Below are 25,105 nucleotides of genomic sequence, written 5' to 3'. Positions count from 1 at the left end.
ATCAAGTTCTGGTAAGTCAGACCTAATTCGCTGAGCCTCTTTTCAGAAATTTTATGTACTGACATTTTCCAAATGTGTTCTTCTTTTCAGACTTGACATCTGCACTTACAAAGACCACCATCATGGCTCCAGTCCTCCTCATCCTGCTTGTCTCTGTGACGATTGTTCCCTTGGTAAGATTCATGATTGCAACACTTGTGAATTAATACATTACTGATCTGCCTGATGAGCAGATGTCAAGTTTTAAGGCACGAAAAGTTATAAAGTTGAGTTGTAAGTTTGGTGATAATAGATTTTTGGCACAATTGTCAAATATTACAAGAGCATTTATGTGTAAAATAACATAAGTACAAATGAAAGCATGTGCATTTCTGTTTCAGGGAGGGATAGATGGAGAATTAATGGGTGAGTTGAATCATATTGCGGAACTATGTATGACTGTTTATGTTTCAGCACTGCTGCTTTGGTGACAAATAAAAATAATAATAAAAAAATGGTTAAAAACATTTTTAAAAAATTACACACAAACAAAAAAATGTAACAAGTGTATGTAACAAAAAAGATACAGGTCAAATGAACTGTAAATTAATCATGCAAAATATTAAAACTTCAAAAGGTCATGGAGGTCCTTCATCCCTGAAAGGAAAGCAGTTGCCCATGATGTTATTCCAACCTGAATACATAAATACAAGGGACAAGAAACAACCCATATTTTATTTATGAAGGGTGCTTCCAAACTTTTCCATCTGTTTGTTTGAAAGATCCACTGGATTCCCACCACCCCCATAATATGGCTTAAGTTCAACTAATGTTGGCAGCAGTGGGTCAACAAAATCAATGGTAGATTTTCCCATTTTCAAACTGTCTGTGTCTCCTCTAACTCTGGCTGAAGCCTTGGACCCGTGTGCCACTGGGAACCATGACTGCGAGCATATATGCATCAGCTCCCCCGGATCGTCCAAGTGTGCCTGCAAAGAAGGCTTTACCCTCATGGACAATGGACGCAACTGCAGTGAGTGTCCTGATTACGTGTTGCTGTGAAAATGGAGCTTTTTGTTCAATCATGGTCTCTGAGCTCGCAGACAATCATGATTTTTTTGTGTGTGTGTCCGTCTGTGTCCGACTGCGCCAGCTTGCGACAACTCAATCAAAGATGTGGTGTTCCTGGTCAATGGCTCTGGGAGTGTGGGTGCTACAAACTTTGAGCTGGTCGAGCAATGGATCAAGCAGTTCATTGACAACATGGTTGTGTCTGACACCAGCACTCATGTCGGACTTGTGCAGTACGCCACTAACGTCAATCAGGTATGCGTGTGTTTTGCCGTTTTAGTCCCCCTTAAACACCTTCCTTCAGTCTTTCACTGAGCAAGGTCATTTTTCCATCTCCTCACTGCAGGAATTTCCCTTGGGCCAGCACAACAACGTGCAGGACCTTAAGGATGCTGTGGACCAAATTACCTTTATTGGGGGAGGGACCAGCACAGGCAAAGCCCTCGATTATCTGGCAGACGAAAGCTTTAGTGCAGTTCAGGGCGCCCGACCAGGAGTCACCAAGGTCGCCATTGTCATCACAGATGGACAAAGCGGGGACAGTGTCAGTGATGCTGCAAATAAAACCAAGGAGATGGGTGAGAGGAGGACAGATTATTCGACTGGCCGTAGTCGGCTCATGCACTTCCCTCTTTAGAGCCTCACAAGAAAAGCCTATCTGTGTTTGTTTCAGGGGTCAAGGTGTTTGCTGTTGGCGCAGGCCGTGCCGTGGTTGATGAGCTAAAAGAGAGATTGCCTCAGAGCCCACTGCGGAGCACCTGTACTACGTTAACAACTTTCAGGCAATAACCCAGATAATAGAGGAGCTGGATGACAAAATCTGTCAAGGTGACACAATTTATTTTCAGATTGGGATTCTCATTTCATCTTTAGGTGCACTGATATTTACATTTCCTCTAATCACTGTTACTTTTTTCAAATCCTTTTTTATGACCTGGCACTGACAAAAGCCAGCCAACTTAAAAGTTAAGTTGTTGAAAATGAAGCGTCATTGGACAAGCTTCTGCTTCAAATTACATGGCAGAAAGAGGAACAACCCATATTTTATTTATGAAGGGTGCTTCTCAACTTTTCCACCTGTTTGTTTGAAAGATCCACTGGATTCCCACCACCCCCATAATATGGCTTAAGTTCAACTAATGTTGGCAGCAGTGGGTCAACAAAATCAATGGTAGATTTTCCCATTTTCAAACTGTCTGTGTGTCTTCTAACTCTGGCTGAAGCCTTGGACCCGTGTGCCACTGGGAACCATGACTGCGATATATGCATCAGCTCCCCCGGATCGTACAAGTGTGCCTGCAAAGAAGGCTTTACCCTCATGGACAATGGACGCAACTGCAGTGAGTGTCGTGATCTTTTTCTTTTCTTTTTTTTTTGACACATAATAATGTATTGAAATTTCACAATTATTACAAGCCAACTATTCACAGGACTGGTAGCTCAACATCTGAAATATTTCTTTTCGTCCTAACTGCAGAAGACACTTGCAATCATGAAGATACTGACAAATTCCTTGACAGACAAAAGGGTTCCCTTCAGAAGCTAAAACGAAAGAATATCCTTTCAATGCAGTACAGGAACTTGTGATATCTTGTAATGTTCTTTTTGTATTTTCTGTTGTATGATTTTTGTCCTTAATTAATATATCACTTAAAATCATGTTGAAGAGGATCACGTCGCTGAAGCAAAAACTTTCTTGAGGATTCATATCACATCTTACTTTCACTGTTAGTTTCATCACTGACGGGATTCATTTAACCATCAACCACTATTGTTACAATCACATTCTCATTTTCTCTTTCATTTGTGTAAACACAATGATCAGCAAGGTTTGGACAAAGACATTTTCACACAGATATTTAAGCAGTGTCTTGTTTCAGTTTCTGCTGGACTCTCGTAGCGTGTACAGTGACAACTCTCGCTTATACTCCAACATTCCATTTGTGCTTGATTCCCCTTTATATCCCTCTGGTTTATCCTTGTAAATCTCACAGTTTATCACCTATAGCACATGTGGATGAGCAGTTCTGACATCCATCTGATGTAAAATGAGGTTTGTCTGTGCATCAACAGTCCAAGTCAGGTTAGCAGTAGGGTTCAATGTCTGATCAGAATCGATGCCCACTTTCTAAGTGTGCCCTCCTGCTCGTCAGCTGTGGCTGCTGAGTGAGTGAGTGAATGCCTGTTAATGTGCCTGTGCAGCATCTGGAGAGTTGCTCATTCCCATTTTTCTCACATCTTCGGGGCTCCAAAGTGTGAGATATGCTTTCTCTTTTTCTCTAAAGTTCTATGGGCTCAACTCAACCAGCAGAAATGGTATCACACAAGATAATTTGCTGCTCTCGAGTGAGACCCAGCCTGTCCCCCAGTGGTGACAGCAGTAGCCTCATATTCTTTGGGACACTGGCTCACGGCCAGGTGATTGGGCTATTCTGATTAATAACCTTATGCTCCTGCCCTGCTACCGGGAGGCTGAGGCCGGAGGATCGTTTGAGCTCAGGAGCTCTGAGCTGCAGTGGACTATGTTGATCGGGCGTCCTCGCTAAATTCGGTATCGATATGGTGCTCCTGGGGGAGCTCGGGACCACCAGGTCGTCTAAGGAGGGGTGCACCGGCCCAGACCGGACACGGAGCAGGTCAAAGCCCCCGTGCCGCTCCGTAGCGGGATCGCGCCTGAGAATAGACGCTGCAGTGCAGCCTGAGCAACACAGCGGGACCCGGTCTTTTACTGCTCTCTACTTACTACAAACACATGGGACGACACACACGCCGTCAACGTCACGTCTCGTACACGTCACAAGAGCTTCTGAGAGCACCCATAGCGGCGATCTCTTTAACAACACGATGGAAGAGGATTTTTAATTGTTCATAAAAGTCTGACTTTGCTCAAGAGTTGCAGTACATTAAGATAAAGAACTTCTAAACTTAAAATGAGACATTCACACTATCAAAATCTGTCTCAGCTTCTTTTGGTTATTTATTGTTGTAATGTCATGACAGGGGTCACATTTCGTGATTCAACTATTCATTTTAGTTTATGTCAAAAAGGGCATTTTGTTTGAATATTAAAGTGTCATCATTTGTGGGCTGACCAACCTCAATGAATGGACCTTTGACTCATTGAAAAAGTTCTTTGTGGCCCCTTAAGATTTGTCTTTGAGTACCCCAGGTGTAGGTCATGTGTCTTTGTGCGTGAGGCTCCAGATCCAAATTCGGACTCGTAAGGCAGGTTGTTGTTGTTGTTGTTGTTGTTGTTGTTGTTTTTATTTTATCCAAGATATAAGGTTTCCCAGAGATGCTAAACATTTCTAAACATTTGTTTTGAATTACTTTTTTTCTTAGAGGAAGGATGCCCAGCCATGTTTTCATTTTGTTTGTATTTTTTTTTTTTTTTTTAGCAAGATTGCTTTCAAAACCCTGATCAGGCCTCATGTAGTGTTACAAACAAGTAAAAAATATATGTTGTGCAGTTGATGTAACAACAGCATCTATGATGGGGGAGGACTCTGTTCCATTCTGATCCAGGAACAAGGCCTCCATCTCTGGTTGGTGAAATTCCATTTATTACGATACCTTCAAAAATGTAGGTTAATTAATGGGTGAGGCGTTCCCAGCCGCATGATGTTGACACTCCCAAACATACCAGATAAGATTTTCATCTTCCTTTGGTGAGGTGTGTCTGAATGTAACCACAAATAGTTCCAAAGAAAATTTGCTCTGTGACATCTAAAAATGTTCCTTTGTCATATCTCATTACTCAACTCGAGAGGCAAACACTTAAACTACGTTTAAGTCCAGGCTTAAGACCTTCCTCTATGACAGAGCCTTCAGTTAGGACTGGTTCAGGTAGCTCTGAACCATTGATAGCTATGCTGCTATAGGCTTAGACTGCTGGGGGACACATCAGGTTACATGGAGCCCTACCTTCCTCTCCTCTCCCCTCCTCTCCTCTCCTCTCCTCTCCCCCTCTCTCCTCCTCTCCTCCCTGCACATTTTTGGAACTGTCACTACCACTACTTGTTGCACTTTGTAGTTTGGCCTTGGTGTCTCGCAGTCTCTCTGTGTTTCCACAGATCCACCAGAGCCCCAACCGCCGCCTGCATCACCCCCCCCCCCTTATTCCCTACTGTTACACCGGCCTGAGCTCCCCTTCCATGAACCAGTCTACCATCCAGTCCCCCATCAAGCTGGCTTGCTCTCCCTGCCTCCCCTTCCAGATGCTTCCTTCTTCAGCTGTTATTAACATTTCCGTGTTTCCCACATTTTGTATTGTAAACTGTTTTCTTGTCTGTAACAACATCTACTGCACGTCTGTCCGTCCTGGGTGAGGGATCCTCCTCTGTTGCTCACCCTGAGGTTTCTCAGATTTTTCCTTGTTAAAAGGGTTTTCTATGGAGTTTTTCCTCAGTCGATGTGAGGGTCTGAGGGCAGAGGATGTTGTTATGATGCCATGAAGCCTGGAGACAAACTGTTTGTGAAAACGGGCTAGACAAATAAAATTGCCTTGCCTTGCCTTGCCTTGGTGCAGGTGGTGAGGTTACTTGGGTGCATGGACATTCTGCTCATACCGTACCCAGGTAACCGCACCACCAGTTTGGGAGGTTCCATTGATTATTGTGACATTTCCAAAAGTAGGTCAATATGCAGGGCACATAATCACGTAAGATACAGTCGCAACTCCCATGTGTACTTTCCTTTACTCCCAGCACATTTTGCTGTAACAGGCTGTGTCTGAATGTGACCCCCCTCCTGGCTGGTGGAGGCTGCTGTCTGCCCTGTGCGTGGCAACGCCATAAAAGTATTTCTCAAAGCCTCATTATTGATGATGTTTTTCAAAAATGTTACACTGATGGAAATAAAGTATTTTTCAAATCAAAAACTTTCACGTTTTTTTTATTGGGAATGCTGATATTGGTTTCATGACTCTAATATCTGGAAGGTAGTTGCCAGTGGCTATGAAACTATTTTTCAATGCATCAGGTAGGTTATGAATATATAGTGTGCATAAAAGGACAAGCAAGGACAAACATTCAACAACCTGAGAAATGCAGACCTTCATATTTTTAATCGTTCATAAAACTCTGACTTTGTTTCAGAGTTTCAATACATCAAGATAAAGAACATATAAACTTAAAATGAGACATTCACACTGTCAAAATCTATCTCAGCTTCTCTTGGTTATTTTATGTACTTTTTAGTTGCTTCACCATATAATAACCCACCACCCCTTCATTGATCGCTTTCTTTTCTAAAAATATTTAACTTCAGATTTGGTTTTATTCTCTGTAACTATCCAGTTGTTATTTTACGATGTAACATATTGATCATTGTCAGTTTCTTTAATTTGAATAAAATTAATTTAATTATTATGTTGTTAGATAATTATTTGAAATGTTCTGTTAACCTCATTCTATCATGTCTCTATTATGATGGGTAATTTGAGACTGCCACACTTGGACTGAAATCCCATCACGCCCAGTTTGAGCAGCCTATAAAGGATGCAGAGCAACACGCTCTCCTAATCAAGTTCTGGTAAGTCAGACCTAATTCGCTGAGCCTCTTTTCAGAAATTTTATGTACTGACATTTTCCAAATGTGTTCTACTTTTCAGACTTGACATCTGCACTTACAAAGACCACCATCATGGATCCAGTCCTCCTCATCCTGCTTGTCTCTGTGACGGTTGTTCCTTTGGTAAGATTCATGATTGCAACACTTGTGATTTAATACATTACTGATCTGCCCGATGAGCAGATGTTACGTTTTAAGACACTAAAAGTTATGAAGTTGAACTGTAAGTTTCGTAATTAAAGATTTTTGTCACAATTGTCAACAATTATAAGAGCATTTATGTGTAAAATAACATAAGTACAAATGATAGCATATGCATGTCTGTTTCAGGGAGGGACAGATGGAGAATTAATGGGTGAGTTGAATTACATAGTTGAACTCTGTATTACTGTTTATGTTTCAGCACTGTTGCTCGGATACAAAGAAAAAGAGTAATAAAAAGTGGTAAAAACATAACAAAAATGTAACAAGTAAAAAAATGTTACAGGTTAAATGGACTGTAAAATTAAACATGCAAAATGTTAAAACTTTTGAAGGTCATGGAGGTCCTTCCTCCCTGACAGTAAAGCAGTTGCCCATGACGTTATACCCACCTAAAAACATAAAATACAAGGAAAAAGGAACAACCCATATTTTATATATGAAGGGTGGCGTAGGCGGTGCCGTGGTTGATGAGCTAAAAGAGAGATTGCCTCAGAGCCCACTGCGGAGCACCTGTACTATGTTAACTACTTTCAGGCAATAACCCAGATAACAGAGGAGCTGGATGACAAAATCTGTCAAGGTGACACAATTTATTTTCAGATTGGGATTCTCATTTCATCTTTAGGTGCACTGATATTTACATTTCCTCTAATCACTGTTACTTTTTTCAAATCCTTTTTTATGACCTGGCACTGGCAAAAGCCAGCCAACTTAAAAGTTAAGTTGTTGAAAATGAAGCGTCATTGGACAAGCTTCTGCTTCAAATTACATGGCAGAAAGAGGAACAACCCATATTTTATTTATGAAGGGTGCTTCTCAACTTTTCCACCTGTTTGTTTGAAAGATCCACTGGATTCCCACCACCCCCATAATATGGCTTAAGTTCAACTAATGTTGGGCGCAGTGGGTCAACAAAATCAATGGTAGATTTTCCCATTTTCAAACTGTCTGTGTCTCTTCTAACTCTGGCTGAAGCCTTGGACCCGTGTGCCACTGGGAACCATGACTGCGAGCATATATGCATCAGCTCCCCCGGATCGTACAAGTGTGCCTGCAAAGAAGGCTTTACCCTCATGGACAATGGACGCAACTGCAGTGAGTGTCCTGATTACGCGTTGCTGTGAAAATGGAGCTTTTTGTTCAATCATGGTCTCTGAGCTCGCAGACAATCATGATTTTTTTGTGTGTGTGTCCGTCTGTGTCCGACTGCGCCAGCTTGCGACAACTCAATCAAAGATGTGGTGTTCCTGGTCGATGGCTCTGGGAGTGTGGGTGCTACAGACTTTGAGCTGGTCAAGCAATGGATCAAGCAGCTTATTGACAACATGGTTGTGTCTGACACCAGCACTCATGTCGGACTTGTGCAGTACTCCACTGACGTCAATCAGGTATGCGTGTGTTTTGCCGTTTTAGTCCCCCTTAAACACCTTCCTTCAGTCTTGCACTGAGCAAGGTCATTTTTCCATCTCCTCACTGCAGGAATTTCCCTTGGGCCAGCACAACAACGTGCAGGACCTTAAGGATGCTGTGGACCAAATTACCTTTATTGGGGGAGGGACCAGCACAGGCAAAGCCCTCGATTATCTGGCAGACGAAAGCTTTAGTGCAGTTCAGGGCGCCCGACCAGGAGTCACCAAGGTCGCCATTGTCATCACAGATGGACAAAGCGGGGACAGTGTCAGTGATGCTGCAAATAAAACCAAGGAGATGGGTGAGAGGAGGACAGATTATTCGACTGGCCGTAGTCGGCTCATGCACTTCCCTCTTTAGAGCCTCACAAGAAAAGCCTATCTGTGTTTGTTTCAGGGGTCAAGGTGTTTGCTGTTGGCGCAGGCCGTGCCGTGGTTGATGAGCTAAGAGAGATTGCCTCAGAGCCCACTGCGGAGCACCTGTACTATGTTAACAACTTTCAGGCAATAACCCAGATAACAGAGGAGCTGGATGACAAAATCTGTCAAGGTGACACAATTTATTTTCAGATGGGGATTCTCATTTCATCTTTAGGTGCACTGATATTTACATTTCCTCTAATCACTGTTACTTTTTTCAAATCCTTTTTTATGACCTGGCACTGGCAAAAGCCAGCCAACTTAAAAGTTAAGTTGTTGAAAATGAAGCGTCATTGGACAAGCTTCTGCTTCAAATTACATGGCAGAAAGAGGAACAACCCATATTTTATTAATGAAGGGTGCTTCTCAACTTTTCCACCTGTTTGTTTGAAAGATCCACTGGATTCCCACCACCCCCATAATATGGCTTAAGTTCAACTAATGTTGGCAGCAGTGGGTCAACAAAATCAATGGTAGATTTTCCCATTTTCAAACTGTCTGTGTCTCTTCTAACTCTGGCTGAAGCCTTGGACCCGTGTGCCACTGGGAACCATGACTGCGAGCATATATGCATCAGCTCCCCCGGATCGTACAAGTGTGCCTGCAAAGAAGGCTTTACCCTCATGGACAATGGACGCAACTGCAGTGAGTGTCCTGATTACGCGTTGCTGTGAAAATGGAGCTTTTTGTTCAATCATGGTCTCTGAGCTCGCAGACAATCATGATTTTTTTGTGTGTGTGTCCGTCTGTGTCCGACTGCGCCAGCTTGCGACAACTCAATCAAAGATGTGGTGTTCCTGGTCGATGGCTCTGGGAGTGTGGGTGCTACAGACTTTGAGCTGGTCAAGCAATGGATCAAGCAGCTCATTGACAACATGGTTGTGTCTGACACCAGCACTCATGTCGGACTTGTGCAGTACTCCACTGACGTCAATCAGGTATGCATGTGTTTTGCCGTTTTAGTCCCCCTTAAACACCTTCCTTCAGTCTTGCACTGAGCAAGGTCATTTTTCCATCTCCTCACTGCAGGAATTTCCCTTGGGCCAGCACAACAACGTGCAGGACCTTAAGGATGCTGTGGACCAAATTACCTTCATTGGGGGAGGGACCAGCACAGGCAAAGCCCTCGATTATCTGGCAGACGAAAGCTTTAGTGCGGTTCAGGGCGCCCGACCAGGAGTCACCAAGGTCGCCATTGTCATCACAGATGGACAAAGTGGGGACAGTGTCAGTGATGCTGCAAATAAAACCAAGGAGATGGGTGAGAGGAGGACAGATTATTCGACTGGCCGTAGTCGGCTCATGCACTTCCCTCTTTAGAGCCTCACAAGAAAAGCCTATCTGTGTTTGTTTCAGGGGTCAAGGTGTTTGCTGTTGGCGCAGGCCGTGCCGTGGTTGATGAGCTAAGAGAGATTGCCTCAGAGCCCACTGCGGAGCACCTGTACTATGTTAACAACTTTCAGGCAATAACCCAGATAACAGAGGAGCTGGATGACAAAATCTGTCAAGGTGACACAATTTATTTTCAGATTGGGATTCTCATTTCATCTTTAGGTGCACTGATATTTACATTTCCTCTAATCACTGTTACTTTTTTCAAATCCTTTTTTATGACCTGGCACTGGCAAAAGCCAGCCAACTTAAAAGTTAAGTTGTTGAAAATGAAGCGTTATTGGACAAGCTTCTGCTTCAAATTACATGGCAGAAAGAGGAACAACCCATATTTTATTTATGAAGGGTGCTTCTCAACTTTTCCACCTGTTTGTTTGAAAGATCCACTGGATTCCCACCACCCCCATAATATGGCTTAAGTTCAACTAATGTTGGCAGCAGTGGGTCAACAAAATCAATGGTAGATTTTCCCATTTTCAAACTGTCTGTGTCTCTTCTAACTCTGGCTGAAGCCTTGGACCCGTGTGCCACTGGGAACCATGACTGCGAGCATATATGCATCAGCTCCCCCGGATCGTACAAGTGTGCCTGCAAAGAAGGCTTTACCCTCATGGACAATGGACGCAACTGCAGTGAGTGTCCTGATTACGCGTTGCTGTGAAAATGGAGCTTTTTGTTCAATCATGGTCTCTGAGCTCGCAGACAATCATGATTTTTTTGTGTGTGTGTCCGTCTGTGTCCGACTGCGCCAGCTTGCGACAACTCAATCAAAGATGTGGTGTTCCTGGTCGATGGCTCTGGGAGTGTGGGTGCTACAGACTTTGAGCTGGTCAAGCAATGGATCAAGCAGCTCATTGACAACATGGTTGTGTCTGACACCAGCACTCATGTCGGACTTGTGCAGTACTCCACTGACGTCAATCAGGTATGCATGTGTTTTGCCGTTTTAGTCCCCCTTAAACACCTTCCTTCAGTCTTGCACTGAGCAAGGTCATTTTTCCATCTCCTCACTGCAGGAATTTCCCTTGGGCCAGCACAACAACGTGCAGGACCTTAAGGATGCTGTGGACCAAATTACCTTTATTGGGGGAGGGACCAGCACAGGCAAAGCCCTCGATTATCTGGCAGACGAAAGCTTTAGTGCGGTTCAGGGCGCCCGACCAGGAGTCACCAAGGTCGCCATTGTCATCACAGATGGACAAAGCGGGGACAGTGTCAGTGATGCTGCAAATAAAACCAAGGAGATGGGTGAGAGGAGGACAGATTATTCGACTGGCCGTAGTCGGCTCATGCACTTCCCTCTTTAGAGCCTCACAAGAAAAGCCTATCTGTGTTTGTTTCAGGGGTCAAGGTGTTTGCTGTTGGCGCAGGCCGTGCCGTGGTTGATGAGCTAAGAGAGATTGCCTCAGAGCCCACTGTTGAGCACCTGTACTATGTTAACAACTTTCAGGCAATAACCCAGATAACAGAGGAGCTGGATGACAAAATCTGTCAAGGTGACACAATTTATTTTCAGATTGGGATTCTCATTTCATCTTTAGGTGCACTGATATTTACATTTCCTCTAATCACTGTTACTTTTTTCAAATCCTTTTTTATGACCTGGCACTGGCAAAAGCCAGCCAACTTAAAAGTTAAGTTGTTGAAAATGAAGCGTTATTGGACAAGCTTCTGCTTCAAATTACATGGCAGAAAGAGGAACAACCCATATTTTATTTATGAAGGGTGCTTCTCAACTTTTCCACCTGTTTGTTTGAAAGATCCACTAGATTCCCACCACCCCCATAATATGGCTTAAGTTCAACTAATGTTGGCAGCAGTGGGTCAACAAAATCAATGGTAGATTTTCCCATTTTCAAACTGTCTGTGTCTCTTCTAACTCTGGCTGAAGCCTTGGACCCGTGTGCCACTGGGAACCATGACTGCGAGCATATATGCATCAGCTCCCCCGGATCGTACAAGTGTGCCTGCAAAGAAGGCTTTACCCTCATGGACAATGGACGCAACTGCAGTGAGTGTCCTGATTACGCGTTGCTGTGAAAATGGAGCTTTTTGTTCAATCATGGTCTCTGAGCTCGCAGACAATCATGATTTTTTTGTGTGTGTGTCCGTCTGTGTCCGACTGCGCCAGCTTGCGACAACTCAATCAAAGATGTGGTGTTCCTGGTCGATGGCTCTGGGAGTGTGGGTGCTGCAGACTTTGAGCTGGTCAAGCAATGGATCAAGCAGCTCATTGACAACATGGTTGTGTCTGACACCAGCACTCATGTCGGACTTGTGCAGTACTCCACTGACGTCAATCAGGTATGCATGTGTTTTGCCGTTTTAGTCCCCCTTAAACACCTTCCTTCAGTCTTGCACTGAGCAAGGTCATTTTTCCATCTCCTCACTGCAGGAATTTCCCTTGGGCCAGCACAACAACGTGCAGGACCTTAAGGATGCTGTGGACCAAATTACCTTCATTGGGGGAGGGACCAGCACAGGCAAAGCCCTCGATTATCTGGCAGACGAAAGCTTTAGTGCGGTTCAGGGCGCCCGACCAGGAGTCACCAAGGTCGCCATTGTCATCACAGATGGACAAAGCGGGGACAGTGTCAGTGATGCTGCAAATAAAACCAAGGAGATGGGTGAGAGGAGGACAGATTATTCGACTGGCCGTAGTCGGCTCATGCACTTCCCTCTTTAGAGCCTCACAAGAAAAGCCTATCTGTGTTTGTTTCAGGGGTCAAGGTGTTTGCTGTTGGCGCAGGCCGTGCCGTGGTTGATGAGCTAAGAGAGATTGCCTCAGAGCCCACTGCGGAGCACCTGTACTATGTTAACAACTTTCAGGCAATAACCCAGATAACAGAGGAGCTGGATGACAAAATCTGTCAAGGTGACACAATTTATTTTCAGATTGGGATTCTCATTTCATCTTTAGGTGCACTGATATTTACATTTCCTCTAATCACTGTTACTTTTTTCAAATCCTTTTTTATGACCTGGCACTGGCAAAAGCCAGCCAACTTAAAAGTTAAGTTGTTGAAAATGAAGCGTTATTGGACAAGCTTCTGCTTCAAATTACATGGCAGAAAGAGGAACAACCCATATTTTATTTATGAAGGGTGCTTCTCAACTTTTCCACCTGTTTGTTTGAAAGATCCACTGGATTCCCACCACCCCCATAATATGGCTTAAGTTCAACTAATGTTGGCAGCAGTGGGTCAACAAAATCAATGGTAGATTTTCCCATTTTCAAACTGTCTGTGTCTCTTCTAACTCTGGCTGAAGCCTTGGACCCGTGTGCCACTGGGAACCATGACTGCGAGCATATATGCATCAGCTCCCCCGGATCGTACAAGTGTGCCTGCAAAGAAGGCTTTACCCTCATGGACAATGGACGCAACTGCAGTGAGTGTCCTGATTACGCGTTGCTGTGAAAATGGAGCTTTTTGTTCAATCATGGTCTCTGAGCTCGCAGACAATCATGATTTTTTTGTGTGTGTGTCCGTCTGTGTCCGACTGCGCCAGCTTGCGACAACTCAATCAAAGATGTGGTGTTCCTGGTCGATGGCTCTGGGAGTGTGGGTGCTACAGACTTTGAGCTGGTCAAGCAATGGATCAAGCAGCTCATTGACAACATGGTTGTGTCTGACACCAGCACTCATGTCGGACTTGTGCAGTACTCCACTGACGTCAATCAGGTATGCATGTGTTTTGCCGTTTTAGTCCCCCTTAAACACCTTCCTTCAGTCTTGCACTGAGCAAGGTCATTTTTCCATCTCCTCACTGCAGGAATTTCCCTTGGGCCAGCACAACAACGTGCAGGACCTTAAGGATGCTGTGGACCAAATTACCTTTATTGGGGGAGGGACCAGCACAGGAAAAGCCCTCGATTATCTGGCAGACGAAAGCTTTAGTGCGGTTCAGGGCGCCCGACCAGGAGTCACCAAGGTCGCCATTGTCATCACAGATGGACAAAGCGGGGACAGTGTCAGTGATGCTGCAAATAAAACCAAGGAGATGGGTGAGAGGAGGACAGATTATTCGACTGGCCGTAGTCGGCTCATGCACTTCCCTCTTTAGAGCCTCACAAGAAAAGCCTATCTGTGTTTGTTTCAGGGGTCAAGGTGTTTGCTGTTGGCGCAGGCCGTGCCGTGGTTGATGAGCTAAGAGAGATTGCCTCAGAGCCCACTGCGGAGCACCTGTACTATGTTAACAACTTTCAGGCAATAACCCAGATAACAGAGGAGCTGGATGACAAAATCTGTCAAGGTGACACAATTTATTTTCAGATTGGGATTCTCATTTCATCTTTAGGTGCACTGATATTTACATTTCCTCTAATCACTGTTACTTTTTTCAAATCCTTTTTTATGACCTGGCACTGGCAAAAGCCAGCCAACTTAAAAGTTAAGTTGTTGAAAATGAAGCGTTATTGGACAAGCTTCTGCTTCAAATTACATGGCAGAAAGAGGAACAACCCATATTTTATTTATGAAGGGTGCTTCTCAACTTTTCCACCTGTTTGTTTGAAAGATCCACTGGATTCCCACCACCCCCATAATATGGCTTAAGTTCAACTAATGTTGGCAGCAGTGGGTCAACAAAATCAATGGTAGATTTTCCCATTTTCAAACTGTCTGTGTCTCTTCTAACTCTGGCTGAAGCCTTGGACCCGTGTGCCACTGGGAACCATGACTGCGAGCATATATGCATCAGCTCCCCCGGATCGTACAAGTGTGCCTGCAAAGAAGGCTTTACCCTCATGGACAATGGACGCAACTGCAGTGAGTGTCGTGATCTTTTTCTTTTCTTTTGTATTTGACACATCATCATGTACTGAAATTTCACAATTATTCCAAGCCAAATATTCACAGGACTGGTAGCTCAACATCTGAAATATTTCTTTTTGTCCTAACTGCAGAAGACACTTGCAATCATGAAGATACTGACAAATTCCTTGAAAGACAAAGGGGTTCCCTTCAGAAGCTAAAACGAAAGAATATCCTTTTAATGCAGTATAGGAACTTATGATATCTTGTCATGTTCTTTTTGTATTTTCTGTTGTATGATTTTTGTCCTTAATTAATATATCACTTAAAATCATGTTGAAGAGGATCACGTCGCTGAAGAAAAAACTTTCTTGAAGATTCATATCACATCTTACTTTCACATATACACACACATTAACACAAACACAACTCATTGTTACTTCTTGTAAAATACTGGGGAAAAGATGATAATAAGATGATAATAAATTGGAAATTAATTTGGTCATGTAGTCTGTCATTTTCAGACACTAAATAACAAAACACTATTTTCTCCATTGTCTTGAACAACGACTCAATTCACTGGTCAACTTAACCTTTTGAAGACTTGCAGCTTTGGGCGATTTAATAAGTATTTTCATCTATTGTTATTTTTTTGTTACATTTCCTTCTGGACCGGAACCACTTTTAGTTTTTGTCTCTTACATTTGCATCATCATGGATTATTTTATTTTGATCTTTTCTTGTTCTCTGTTATTCTATTGTATGTCCGTAATTTGTGCTCTTTTTTTTTCTTGGTAACAACATTTGTAAATTCCTGTATCCAGCTTTTAATAAATCTCTATCTATTTATATATCATTTACTTTAGTTCCTTCCTGTCTCAAATACGACTACCTCCATCAAGCAGCATTAGCATGTATGTGTGTGTGTGTGTGTGTGTGTGTATGTCCAGGGTTTTACCTGCAATCTTCTTAAACTGAGGCTGCTCGCTGTGTTGTTCACTTTCTGTTCACATGGTGTCGCTCTATGTTTGCAGTTTCGCCTGTTCAACTTTTCAAATATTTTCTCCACATACATCTTTAACAACACTTCTACACACACTATACTTTTCAATCTCCTTCACCAATTTCAGTGCGTTAGTTTCATCACTGATGGGATTCATTTAACCATCAACCACTATTGTTACAATCACATTCTCATTTTCTCTGTCATTTGTGTAAACACAATGATCAGCAAGGTTTGGACAAAGACATTTTCACACAGATATTTAAGCAATGTCTTGTTTCAGTTTCTGCTGGACTCTCGTAGCGTGTACAGTGACAACTCTCGCTTATGCTCCAACATTCCATTTGTGCTTGATTCCCCTTTATATCCCTCTGGTTTATCCTTGTAAATCTCACAGTTTATCACCTATAGCACATGTGGATGAGCAGTTCTGACATCCATCTGATGTAAAATGAGGTTTGTCTGTGCATCAACAGTCCAAGTCAGGTTAGCAGTAGGGTTCAATGTCTGATCAGAATCGATGCCCACTTTCTAAGTGTGCCCTCCTGCTCGTCAGCTGTGGCTGCTGAGTGAGTGAGTGAGTGCCTGTTAATGTGCCTGTGCAGCATCTGGAGAGTTGCTCATTCCCATTTTTCTCACATCTTCGGGGCTCCAAAGTGTGAGATATGCTTTCTCTTTTTCTCTAAAGTTCTATGGGCTCAACTCAACCAGCAGAAATGGTATCACACAAGATAATTTGCTGCTCTCGAGTGAGACCCAGCCTGTCCCCCAGTGGTGACAGCAGTAGCCTCATATTCTTTGGGACACTGGCTCACGGCCAGGTGATTGGGCTATTCTGATTAATAACCTTATGCTCCTGCCCAGGGGTGAAAGTAGCTTAAAAGTGTTGCTGGAACTGTAAACGAACATTAAAAAAAAAAAGCGCACGCCCAAAGGGCTGTGATTTTTATGACAGTTTTCGGGTGTCTATTCCCCACACAACTACAGCTCCCATAGCCCCACCCTTCCTGCGCTACCCCTGGAAATGCTTTGAAAACTGCTTTTACAGTAATTGCCTGCAACAGTGCAAACAACAGGGAACAGGTAGACATGCATACATGAAAAAACAGATCGTCAATATCACTCAATGATTTATTTAGCAAAATATCAGTTTACACTTTACAGTGAGTGACACAACACTCCTGTTTGTCATTTCATGTTGGAATATGCAGAGTCTGACATCCACTGTTTTGACTGTAAAAAGAGGATCCAAGTCTTCATCAGAGAGATTGGAAACGCAGATGTGTTCATGCTGCACCGGTTGTCACTGAGGCTCCAGAGAAATTATATTCCCAACCACCAAACAAGTAACAGAAGGCAGAGATTCAGGAGGAATGCCGATGTGGTAAAAGGCAAACATCATCGGAACACTAAACCATACTCATACTACTAATGCTATAATAGGTGGACGAACAGTAGCAAGCAGGACTACCAGAAAGCAAACACCTATCAGTCAACTCATTCACAACTAGACTGTTGTATTTCGACCAGATGTTCCCACAGTAACACTGGCCTGAATCCGGCTGTACAAACTCTAATAAACAGATCTGACAAGGCTGCAGATTCATCCCAGCCGAGAAGCTCTCAGTGTCACAAGCCTGCGCAGTTGTACAGTGACAAGTGGTTTGACACTGACAGCAAACACCTGAGAAAAACACTCAGAAGTTTATCAAAGCAAAACCACCAGCGACCTGAAAACCTTCAACTCCGCCTCCTGCGAATGACGGAAAATGTAAAGGAGAACACAGCAGAGTCAGAGAGCAGCGGAGGAGAAGTCAACCGGGTATGGTTGAGGAGTCCATTGACTCACATCATTGAGGGAAGATGGCTTCTTTTTGCTGACCACTTAAAGATGAACTGGCCATATAAAATGGTGATATATAAAACGATCCTCCGGCTTCAGCCTCCCGGTAGCTGGGATTACTGGCGCGCGCCACCGCACCCGGTGAGGAGACCCTGGATTGATGGAGGTTTTGCCTTTGATGAGGATGAACAATAAATGTAAAGCAACATCTTTTAATGCAGGGACCCTCCAACAACAAATTCATTAAAGTGTTTTTTTTTCATCATCTAATCGCACTTTGACACTCCTGAATAATTGGATCAGTTTACAGGACAGATAACTGCTCCTCTCCAGTTGGAGTGTCTGAAATTAACGTCATCAGCTGATTGTCAGTAATCTGCTGCAAAAGGATGAGATTAATAAACTGAGACAGATTCAACATTTACTCTCAAAGACTCTCATCTTGTACCTTCATGACGCCGATTTAGTTTCATTCGGTGTTCTTGGAGACCTTCACTCTTGTCAGAACCAAAACCTCCATCAATCCAGATTCTCCTCGCCGGGTGCGGTGGCGCGCGCCTGTAATCCCTGCTACCGGGAGGCTGAGGCCGGAGGATCGTTTGAGCTCAGGAGCTCTGAGCTGCAGTGGACTATGTTGATCGGGCGTCCTCGCTAAATTCGGTATCGACATGGTGCTCCTGGGGGAGCTCGGGACCACCAGGTCGTCTAAGGAGGGGTGCACCGGCCCAGACCGGTAACGGAGCAGGTCAAAGCCCCCGTGCCGCTCCGTAGCGGGATCGCGCCTGAGAATAGACGCTGCAGTGCAGCCTGAGCAACACAGCGGGACCCGGTCTTTTACTGCTCTCCACTTACTACAAACACATGGGACGACACACACGCCGTACACGTCACAAGAGCTTCTGAGAGCACCCATAGCGGCGATCTCTTTAACAACACGATGGAAGAGGATTTTTAATTGTTCATAAAAGTCTGACTTTGCTCAAGAGTTGCAGTACATTAAGATAAAGAACTTCTAAAATTAAAATGAGACATTCACACTATCAAAATCTGTCTCAGCTTCTTTTGGTTATTTATTGTTGTAATGTCATGACAGGGGTCACATTTCGTGATTCAACTATTCATTTTAGTTTATGTCAAAAAGGGCATTTTGTTTGAATATTAAAGTGTCATCATTTGTGGGCTGACCAACCTCAATGAATGGACCTTTGACTCATTGAAAAAGTTCTTTGTGGCCCCTTAAGATTTGTCTTTGAGTACCCCAGGTGTAGGTCATGTGTCTTTGTGCGTGAGGCTCCAGATCCAAATTCGGACTCGTAAGGCAGGTTGTTGTTGTTGTTGTTGTTGTTGTTGTTGTTTTTACTTTATCCAAGATATAAGGTTTCCCAGAGATGCTAAACATTTCTAAACATTTGTTTTAAATTACTTTTTTTCTTAGAGGAAGGATGCCCAGCCATGTTTTCTTTTTGTTTGTTTTGGTTTTTTTTTTTAGCAAGATTGCTTTCAAAACCCTGATCAGGCCTCATGTAGTGTTACAAACAAGTAAAAAATATATGTTGTGCAGTTGATGTAACAACAGCATCTATGATGGGGGAGGACTCTGTTCCATTCTGATCCAGGAACAAGGCCTCCATCTCTGGTTGGTGAAATTCCATTTATTACGATACCTTCAAAAATATAGGTTAATTAATGGGTGAGGCGTTCCCAGCCGCATGATGTTGACACTCCCAAACATACCAGATAAGATTTTCATCTTCCTTTGGTGAGGTGTGTCTGAATGTAACCACAAATAGTTCCAAAGAAAATTTGCTCTGTGACATCTAAAAATGTTCCTTTGTCATATCTCATAACTCAACTCGAGAGGCAAACACTTTAACTACATTTAAGTCCAGGCTTAAGACCTTCCTCTATGACAGAGCCTTCAGTTAGGACTGGTTCAGGTAGCTCTGAACCATTGATAGCTATGCTGCTATAGGCTTAGACTGCTGGGGGACACATCAGGTTACATGGAGCCCTACCTTCCTCTCCTCTCCTCTCCTCTCCTCTCCTCTCCTCTCCTCTCCTCTCCTCTCCTCTCCTCTCCTCTCCCCCTCTCTCCTCCTCTCCTCCCTGCACATTTTTGGAACTGTCATTACCATTACTTGTTGCACTTTGTAGTTTGGCCTTGGTGTCGCGCAGTCTCTCTCTCGCAGTCTCTCCCCCTTATTCCCTACTGTCACACCGGCCCGCGCTCCCCTTCCATGAAACAGTCTGCTATCCAGTCCCCCATCAAGCTGGCTTGCTCTCCCTGCCTCCCCTTCCAGATGCTTCCTTCTTCAGCTGTTATTAACATTTCCGTGTTTCCCACATTTTGTATTGTAAACTGTTTTCTTGTCTGTAACAACATCCACTGCACGTCTGTCCGTCCTGGGTGAGGGATCCCTCCTCTGTTGCTCACCCTGAGGTTTCTCAGATTTTTCCTTGTTAAAAGGGTTTTCTATGGAGTTTTTCCTCAGTCGATGTGAGGGTCTGAGGGCAGAGGATGTTGTTATGATGCCATGAAGCCTGGAGACAAACTGTTTGTGAAAACGGGCTAGACAAATAAAATTGCCTTGCCTTGCCTTGCCTTGGTGCAGGTGGTGAGGTTACTTGGGTGCATGGACATTCTGCTCATACCGTACCCAGGTAACCGCACCACCAGTTTGGGAGGTTCCATTGATTATTGTGACATTTCCAAAAGTAGGTCAATATGCAGGGCACATAATCACGTAAGATACAGTCGCAACTCCCATGTGTACTTTCCTTTACTCCCAGCACATTTTGCTGTAACAGGCTGTGTCTGAATGTGACCCCCCTCCTGGCTGGTGGAGGCTGCTGTCTGCCCTGTGCGTGGCAACGCCATAAAAGTATTTCTCAAAGCCTCATTATTGATGATGTTTTTCAAAAATGTTACACTGATGGAAATAAAGTATTTTTCAAATCAAAAACTTTCACGTTTTTTTTATTGGGAATGCTGATATTGGTTTCATGACTCTAATATCTGGAAGGTAGTTGCCAGTGGCTATGAAACTATTTTTCAATGCATCAGGTAGGTTATGAATATATAGTGTGCATAAAAGGACAAGCAAGGACAAACATTCAACAACCTGAGAAATGCAGACCTTCATATTTTTAATCGTTCATAAAACTCTGACTTTGTTTCAGAGTTTCAATACATCAAGATAAAGAACATATAAACTTAAAATGAGACATTCACACTGTCAAAATCTATCTCAGCTTCTCTTGGTTATTTTATGTACTTTTTAGTTGCTTCACCATATAATAACCCACCACCCCTTCATTGATCGCTTTCTTTTCTAAAAATATTTAACTTCAGATTTGGTTTTACTCTCTGTAACTATCCAGTTGTTATTTTACGATGTAACATATTGATCATTGTCAGTTTCTTTAATTTGAATAAAATTAATTTAATTATTATGTTGTTAGATAATTATTTGAAATGTTCTGTTAACCTCATTCTATCATGTCTCTATTATGATGGGTAATTTGAGACTACAGCATCTATGATGGGGGAGGACTCTGTTCCATTCTGATCCAGGAACAAGGCCTCCATCTCTGGTTCGTGAGGTTCCATTCACTCCCCTCGTATAGCGAGAGCAGCCTCCTACTTGGCACTAATTGAGGAGCAGAAGACCAACCCCAGGTTCCTCTTCAGTTCTGTAGCCAGACTGACAGCCACAGCTCTATTGAACCAAGTATTCCTGTTTCCCTGGGTAGCAAAGATTTCATGGACTTCTTTAAGACAAAATTATACTTATTAAAGAGAAAATTCATCTCCTCCTGCCATCAGCTGACAACATTTCACCTATAACCTCAGAAGCCTTAGAGGCAGTTGTTGGACCACACATACACTTTGATAGTTTTTTTGCCATTAGCCTTCATGAACTTAGTACAATAATTTCATCCTCTAAACCAGGGGTGTCAAACTGGTCCAGTAAAGGGCCGGTGTGGCTGCAGGTTTTCATTCCAACTGAACAAAAGCAACTCCTGAATCTACTTAAATCAACCAAGCTGTGTCCACACAGCTCATTGGTTGGATCAGGTGTTGCTTTTACTTGGTTGGAATGAAAACCTGCAGCCACACCGGCCCTTTACTGGACCAGTTTGACACCCTTGCTCTAAACCGTCCGCCTGTCTTCCCATCCCAACTAAGCTGCTCAAAGATTCTACCCCTCGTTACCACCTCTTTCTTAAATATGATCAATGTGTCGCTGTTACCAGGTTACGTCCCACAGTCCTTTAAAGTAGCAGTAATTCAACCCCTCCTCAAAAAAACAACCCTGGATCCAGAAGTTTTGGCCAACTACAGACCAATATCAAACCTTCCTTTTCTCTCCAAGACTGGAGAAAGCAGTTGCTAAACAACTCTGTGACTTTCTCCACAGCAACAGCCTATTAGAGGATTTCCAGTCAGGTTTCAGGATTCATCATCGCACAGAAACAGCACTAGTCAAAGTTACCAGGGACCTCCTACTAGCATCAGATGAGGGGCTGGTCTCTGTGCTGGTCTCTGTGCTGGTCTCAGTGCAGCTTTTGATACCATTGACCACCATATCCTTCTACAGAGACTGGAACATGTCATTGGCAATAAAGGAACTGCACTAAACTGGTTTAGGTCATATTTACTTGGTCAATCTCAATTTGTACTAACTAATGATAACCCCTCTGAAACCACTGTAGTCAGTTATGGTGCTCCACAAGGGTCTGTACTTGGACCAATCCTCTTCACACTATACCTGCTTCCTCTATGTCACATTATTAAGAAACACTCAATGAATTTTCACTGCTATGCAGACGATATGCAGCTGTACTTCAATGCATCCACATGAAAGAAATCAGCTGACTAAACTGGAGGCCTGTCTAAAGGAGATAAAAACATTGATGACCCATAATTTCCTTTTATTAAGCTCGAACAAAACTGAAGCTATTGTGCTGGGCCCAAAACACCTTTAGAGACACCATATCTAATGAGATAGCTACCCTGGATGGCATCACCCTGGCCCCCAGCACTACCATAAGAAACCTAGGAGTTCTCTTTGAAGAGGATCTGTCCTTCAACTCCCACATTAAGCAAATCTCTAGGACTGCTTTCTTTCTTTCATTTACGTAACATTGGCAAGATCAGACACATCCTGTCTAAAAAGATGCAGAAAACTAGTCCATGCTTTTGTCACTTCCAGGCAGGATGACTGCAATTTACTCCTATCAGATTGCACTAGGAGGTCCCTAAAGACTCTCCAGCTGGTCCAAAATGCTGCTGCCTGCATGTTGACAAGAACTAGTAGAAGAGACTATGTCTCTCCTGCACTGGCTTCTCTGCATGGCTCCCTGTCAAATTCAGAATAGAATTCAAAATTCTCCTTCTAACATACAAAGTCCTCAACAATCAGGCACCTTCATATCTGACAGAGCTCCCAGTTTGAGCAGCCTATAAAGGATGCAGAGCAACACGCTCTCCGCATCAAGTTCTGGTAAGTCAGACCTAATTCGCTGAGCCTCTTTTCAGAAATTTTATGTACTGACATTTTCCAAATGTGTTCTTCTTTTCAGACTTGACATCTGCACTTACAAAGACCACCATCATGGCTCCAGTCCTCCTCATCCTGCTTGTCTCTGTGACGATTGTTCCCTTGGTAAGATTCATGATTGCAACACTTGTGAATTAATACATTACTGATCTGCCTGATGAGCAGATGTCAAGTTTTAAGGCACGAAAAGTTAAAAAGTTGAGTTGTAAGTTTGGTGATAATAGATTTTTGGCACAATTGTCAAATATTACAAGAGCATTTATGTGTAAAATAACATAAGTACAAATGAAAGCATGTGCATTTCTGTTTCAGGGAGGGATAGATGGAGAATTAATGGGTGAGTTGAATCATATTGCGGAACTATGTATGACTGTTTATGTTTCAGCACTGCTGCTTTGGTGACAAATAAAAATAATAATAAAAAAATGGTTAAAAACATTTTTAAAAAATTACACACAAACAAAAAAATGTAACAAGTGTATGTAACAAAAAAGATACAGGTCAAATGAACTGTAAATTAATCATGCAAAATATTAAAACTTCAAAAGGTCATGGAGGTCCTTCATCCCTGAAAGGAAAGCAGTTGCCCATGATGTTATTCCAACCTGAATAAATAAATACAAGGGACAAGAAACAACCCATATTTTATTTATGAAGGGTGCTTCCAAACTTTTCCATCTGTTTGTTTGAAAGATCCACTGGATTCCCACCACCCCCATAATATGGCTTAAGTTCAACTAATGTTGGCAGCAGTGGGTCAACAAAATCAATGGTAGATTTTCCCATTTTCAAACTGTCTGTGTCTCCTCTAACTCTGGCTGAAGCCTTGGACCCGTGTGCCACTGGGAACCATGACTGCGAGCATATATGCATCAGCTCCCCCGGATCGTCCAAGTGTGCCTGCAAAGAAGGCTTTACCCTCATGGACAATGGACGCAACTGCAGTGAGTGTCCTGATTACGTGTTGCTGTGAAAATGGAGCTTTTTGTTCAATCATGGTCTCTGAGCTCGCAGACAATCATGATTTTTTTGTGTGTGTGTCCGTCTGTGTCCGACTGCGCCAGCTTGCGACAACTCAATCAAAGATGTGGTGTTCCTGGTCAATGGCTCTGGGAGTGTGGGTGCTACAAACTTTGAGCTGGTCGAGCAATGGATCAAGCAGTTCATTGACAACATGGTTGTGTCTGACACCAGCACTCATGTCGGACTTGTGCAGTACTCCACTAACGTCAATCAGGTATGCGTGTGTTTTGCCGTTTTAGTCCCCCTTAAACACCTTCCTTCAGTCTTTCACTGAGCAAGGTCATTTTTCCATCTCCTCACTGCAGGAATTTCCCTTGGGCCAGCACAACAACGTGCAGGACCTTAAGGATGCTGTGGACCAAATTACCTTTATTGGGGGAGGGACCAGCACAGGCAAAGCCCTCGATTATCTGGCAGACGAAAGCTTTAGTGCAGTTCAGGGCGCCCGACCAGGAGTCACCAAGGTCGCCATTGTCATCACAGATGGACAAAGCGGGGACAGTGTCAGTGATGCTGCAAATAAAACCAAGGAGATGGGTGAGAGGAGGACAGATTATTCGACTGGCCGTAGTCGGCTCATGCACTTCCCTCTTTAGAGCCTCACAAGAAAAGCCTATCTGTGTTTGTTTCAGGGGTCAAGGTGTTTGCTGTTGGCGCAGGCCGTGCCGTGGTTGATGAGCTAAGAGAGATTGCCTCAGAGCCCACTGCGGAGCACCTGTACTACGTTAACAACTTTCAGGCAATAACCCAGATAATAGAGGAGTTGGATGACAAAATCTGTCAAGGTGACACAATTTATTTTCAGATTGGGATTCTCATTTCATCTTTAGGTGCACTGATATTTACATTTCCTCTAATCACTGTTACTTTTT

General features: G+C 43.4%; 2 protein-coding genes, 1 non-coding gene and 1 pseudogene across 3 annotated transcripts; all 4 read left to right on the top strand.

Moving 5' to 3' along the window:
• Positions 1–837: 837 nt before the first annotated feature.
• LOC147247807 (collagen alpha-4(VI) chain-like) lies at positions 838–24,829 on the top strand. Its single transcript, XM_086181373.1, has 28 exons — positions 838–1,012; positions 1,133–1,305; positions 1,397–1,598; positions 1,724–1,810; positions 2,274–2,390; positions 7,801–7,926; positions 8,041–8,213; positions 8,305–8,536; positions 8,632–8,784; positions 9,180–9,305; positions 9,420–9,592; positions 9,684–9,915; positions 10,011–10,163; positions 10,559–10,684; positions 10,799–10,971; positions 11,063–11,294; positions 11,390–11,542; positions 11,938–12,063; positions 12,178–12,350; positions 12,442–12,673; positions 12,769–12,921; positions 13,317–13,442; positions 13,557–13,729; positions 13,821–14,052; positions 14,148–14,300; positions 14,696–14,821; positions 24,275–24,447; positions 24,539–24,829. Exons 1-28 carry the CDS (start codon positions 838–840, stop codon positions 24,827–24,829), a joined length of 4,764 nt encoding a protein of 1,587 aa, XP_086037499.1.
• Positions 3,464–3,777, top strand: LOC147247810 (signal recognition particle RNA; annotated as a pseudogene).
• On the top strand, positions 18,184–18,482 carry LOC147247809 (signal recognition particle RNA). The gene has a single exon (XR_015109639.1).
• Positions 23,021–24,183, top strand: LOC147247808 (protein tolkin-like). Its single transcript, XM_086181300.1, has 4 exons — positions 23,021–23,153; positions 23,233–23,315; positions 23,523–23,547; positions 24,035–24,183. The coding sequence occupies exons 1-4, from the start codon at positions 23,120–23,122 to the stop codon at positions 24,181–24,183; spliced, it is 291 nt and encodes a 96-aa protein (XP_086037426.1). The 5' UTR covers positions 23,021–23,119.
• Positions 24,830–25,105: the final 276 nt, after the last annotated feature.

This window comes from Aulostomus chinensis, chromosome 16 (genome assembly GCF_037954235.1).
Source record: "Aulostomus chinensis isolate RoL2024-O1b breed Wild chromosome 16, RoL_Achi_v1.0, whole genome shotgun sequence".
Taxonomy (NCBI): Eukaryota; Metazoa; Chordata; class Actinopteri; order Syngnathiformes; family Aulostomidae; genus Aulostomus; species Aulostomus chinensis.
The sequence above is the reverse complement of the archived record's forward strand: the minus strand, read 5'-3'. Positions and strand labels throughout refer to the sequence as shown.

Coding starts and splice junctions, on each gene's coding strand:
- LOC147247807 (XM_086181373.1), top strand. CDS start 838: ATGGTAGATTTTCCCATTTTCAAACTGTCTGTGTCTCCTCTAACTCTG. Junction 1,599..1,723: donor ACAAAGCGGGGACAGTGTCA/GTGATGCTGCAA, acceptor TGTTTGTTTCAG/GGGTCAAGGTGTTTGCTGTT. Junction 24,448..24,538: donor ACTCCACTAACGTCAATCAG/GTATGCGTGTGT, acceptor TCCTCACTGCAG/GAATTTCCCTTGGGCCAGCA.
- LOC147247808 (XM_086181300.1), top strand. CDS start 23,120: ATGCAGAGCAACACGCTCTCCGCATCAAGTTCTG. Junction 23,154..23,232: donor GCTCTCCGCATCAAGTTCTG/GTAAGTCAGACC, acceptor TCTTCTTTTCAG/ACTTGACATCTGCACTTACA. Junction 23,548..24,034: donor GATAGATGGAGAATTAATGG/GTGAGTTGAATC, acceptor CTCTGGCTGAAG/CCTTGGACCCGTGTGCCACT.